This window comes from Melanotaenia boesemani, chromosome 22 (genome assembly GCF_017639745.1).
Source record: "Melanotaenia boesemani isolate fMelBoe1 chromosome 22, fMelBoe1.pri, whole genome shotgun sequence".
Taxonomy (NCBI): Eukaryota; Metazoa; Chordata; class Actinopteri; order Atheriniformes; family Melanotaeniidae; genus Melanotaenia; species Melanotaenia boesemani.
In genome coordinates this window covers 303,620-306,696 of record NC_055703.1, presented here as the reverse complement: position 1 = coordinate 306,696, position 3,077 = coordinate 303,620, and the positions used below count along the sequence as shown (strand labels likewise).

At 43.2% G+C, this 3,077-nt stretch overlaps 1 protein-coding gene across 1 annotated transcript; it reads right to left on the bottom strand.

Annotated features, from left to right (window-relative positions):
• Positions 1 to 662: 662 nt before the first annotated feature.
• Positions 663 to 2,396, bottom strand: zgc:112001 (uncharacterized protein LOC550384 homolog). Its single transcript, XM_041975056.1, has one exon. The coding sequence runs from the start codon at positions 2,181 to 2,183 to the stop codon at positions 1,314 to 1,316; it is 870 nt and encodes a 289-aa protein (XP_041830990.1). The 5' UTR covers positions 2,184 to 2,396; the 3' UTR covers positions 663 to 1,313.
• Positions 2,397 to 3,077: the final 681 nt, after the last annotated feature.

Sequence of the window (3,077 nt, the reverse complement as noted above, 5' to 3'; positions counted from 1 at the left end):
CATTTGTTGGAGATTGAGCACCTTCTCCTGGGTCAGTGCTAGCCCAAATGGAACAGACATTTTGCACTTACTTGCACTTACTTACTTGTGACGAACCAGCATTTGACGGCGATTCTTCTTCCCGACTTAATTTACAGAATTCATTTCCAACTCTTGATTTTACTTTTTTTTGTTTACTCCTAACTTAACCCCACCTGTAAACTATGTCGCAGCCAACGCTGAGGCTGGATCCTCTTCCTACAGGCTGAACATGAGTTGGAACGTATGCTTATTTGTTTTATTTTAGGCATATGACGCTCCTACATGCTGCCTAATGGCAGCGCCGCTCCGTTAATACCTTTTCAGGGACAATCTGTCTGATTAAGTTCTTCCAAAATCAAAATCCAAAATAACATTCAGATACATTTTTGCATGTCTTTATACTTTATGCTAAATGCTTTTAAAAGTCCTCATTTGTGCAACAAAGTACGATGGCCTACACTGCATTACCTCAGTAACAAAAGAAGCCATCAGCACACACCTTCATGTGTCTTCGCATGTATCCCCCATTTGCAGTTGCAGTTTTTGGCATTTTTCAAAATTTGGCAGTGTGTGAAGTTACACTTTATAGTTTATTTAGAAAAATATAAAAAAATAATGCCATTAAAATTTAAATTTACATAAACATTTAAAACATTTTGTTTTATTTTGAATCCAATTATTTGTTTTTCAAAGCTCACAGAAAAAATGTGACTTTCATTTTCAACTTATTTTTTCACTCTCAAATATTTCTTTCAAATGAACAAATATTATGGCCCTGATTTAGCGCCATAGAATATATTCAGCAAAAGTGCTTTGTGTGGCATTTTTGGATTGAAGAAAAACAGCCAGATCACTGTATTTAATATCTTGTAAATAAAAATAAACAGACGTTATTCATTTCCCATTAACCTGACTGATTATAAATGATCTAACACATCGTCTTTATTAACAATACTGTTTAGTACCACCGAATAAATTAGTTACACACCTCATTCAGAGGTCTAGCCAGTTTCTTGTGGCCTAAACAGCAGCAGAACCCATTTAACACTTTGAATGAGGTTAGACAAATAAACTGATACTGATGCACGAATCAGGCCAAAAGGTTCAATTTATGGCTGTTTGTACCCAAGTCTGCATCCAGCTGCCATGCAATGAAATGAAGACACATCAATACATAACAGATTGTCCCTGACTGTCCCAGCTCTTCAAACACACACACACACACACACACACACACACACACATCATGCGAACACGCAACATGTTAATACACAACGAGCATCATTGCACAGCTACTGATGCTGCACCACCTTCTGACTTAAAGGCAAACCTGGCGGTTTAAGAGAGGAGGGGATGGGCAGCTCATGTAGGCTGTCTGTGAAGGTTTGAGGGCTTAGCTGCTTCAAAATAGTCTGCATAGTGGCGAGGACCAGGGAAGCGGGACTTCGTCCTGTTAGGTACTTATACGTGTCCTCCCCGAGCACCTTCCTCCAACTGTCCGGGTCTCTGTCAAGACTTCCTCTCATTTTAAAATGAACTTTTGGCATAAACATGAGCAGGTTGTCCAAACATTGCCTCATCTCTCCTTTCATCGCTGCGGAGCCCCTGAGTTTTTCCAGAATGACATCCAGAGGGGTCAAGCCGTTGTGATCCTGAGCGTGCGGGGACGCTCCGTTCCCGAGCAGCATGATGACCGCTTCGGGCCGCAGGAGCTCGCAGGCCAAATGTAACGGAGTTCTGGCTTCTTCAATATGAAAACATCTGTGTCCCTGATAGGTGCCTGGTATCCGGTGACTTTCCTGCAAGATGAGGCCGAGGATGTAGAGCCTATCGTAACGGACCGCCATAGCCAGGTGAGGGGCGGAGGACGGGCAGCAGCAGAAGCGCTCCCCGGGCTTCGCCAACGCCTCGTCGGTGTATCGGCTGAGGAGGTGCTGCGCATAAGCCTGGTGGTCATGGACTATAGCGTAGAGCAGTGCCTCCGACGGGGTGTAAATTCTTTGGCTGGCGTCCTCCTCTTGGTGAAATGTCTCCATCGTCCGCATTTCCTCCAGCATCCACACCGGCTTCAGATCCCGCACTGCTCGGTAGAAAAGCAGCGAAAAACAACGCCGGTGGTTGTCTAGGGTCCGAGCCGCTTCGTTGATGGTTGTAGAAGTCATGGCGACCGAGTCACTTGTGTCCTGGTCTGCTTAGACCGCGTCTTTCACGGTTCCGAAAACATCATTGTAAGCGCTGGATAGACCGAACTGATGTTTACATAAATAGAAAGTCAATGAAATCCAAAGCTGTGCTCACAAAGTCACCGATTCACATTCCTGAACACCTGACAGCTGCGCTATCCCCTCTGCAGTAGTGACCGACGGCGCATGCGCTGGAAGAACTCTAAAACTTTATTGACAACAAAGTGCAACTCAGCTGATCTTGTGAGAATGGAATAAACAGATTTTTTGTTTGTTTGTTTGTTCTTTATTAAACTATTTAATGCAGAAACAACAGCCACCGTGTTGTTATTTTGCCATTACTGTCCACCAAACTGTAAATGACAGAATAGAGAATAGAAAAATAGCAGTAGCCTAAGACATACTGTGCAGTATAAAAGAAACACACAACAGACCCGTAGCTGTTTACACAGACGTATATAACGCCTCCAGATCAACGCAGGGAAAACCAAAGAGCTGGTGGTGGATTTCTGCAGGTGTGAACACTCTCTGGCACTGGTTAACTTCCAGGGAATAGACATTGAGAGGTTGACATTTTACAAGACAGTGTTGGACAGACAACACTAAGACACAGTACAAGAATGGACAGAGTAGGCTGTATCTCTTAAGGAGACTCAGGTCTTCTGGACAGAGGACAACTATTATGATGTGGTCTTCTGGGGCAGCAGCATCTCGACTGCTGACAGGAAGAGACTGAACAAACTGGTTAAAGGCTAAATAATTAGGATTTTTTACGTAAAAATCATTTAAAATGTTCTCATTTGTTGCGAGGGATAAAAGGAAGCTTCCCTATAAACAATCTGTTTCTCTACATTAACAATGTTTTCTTAGAGT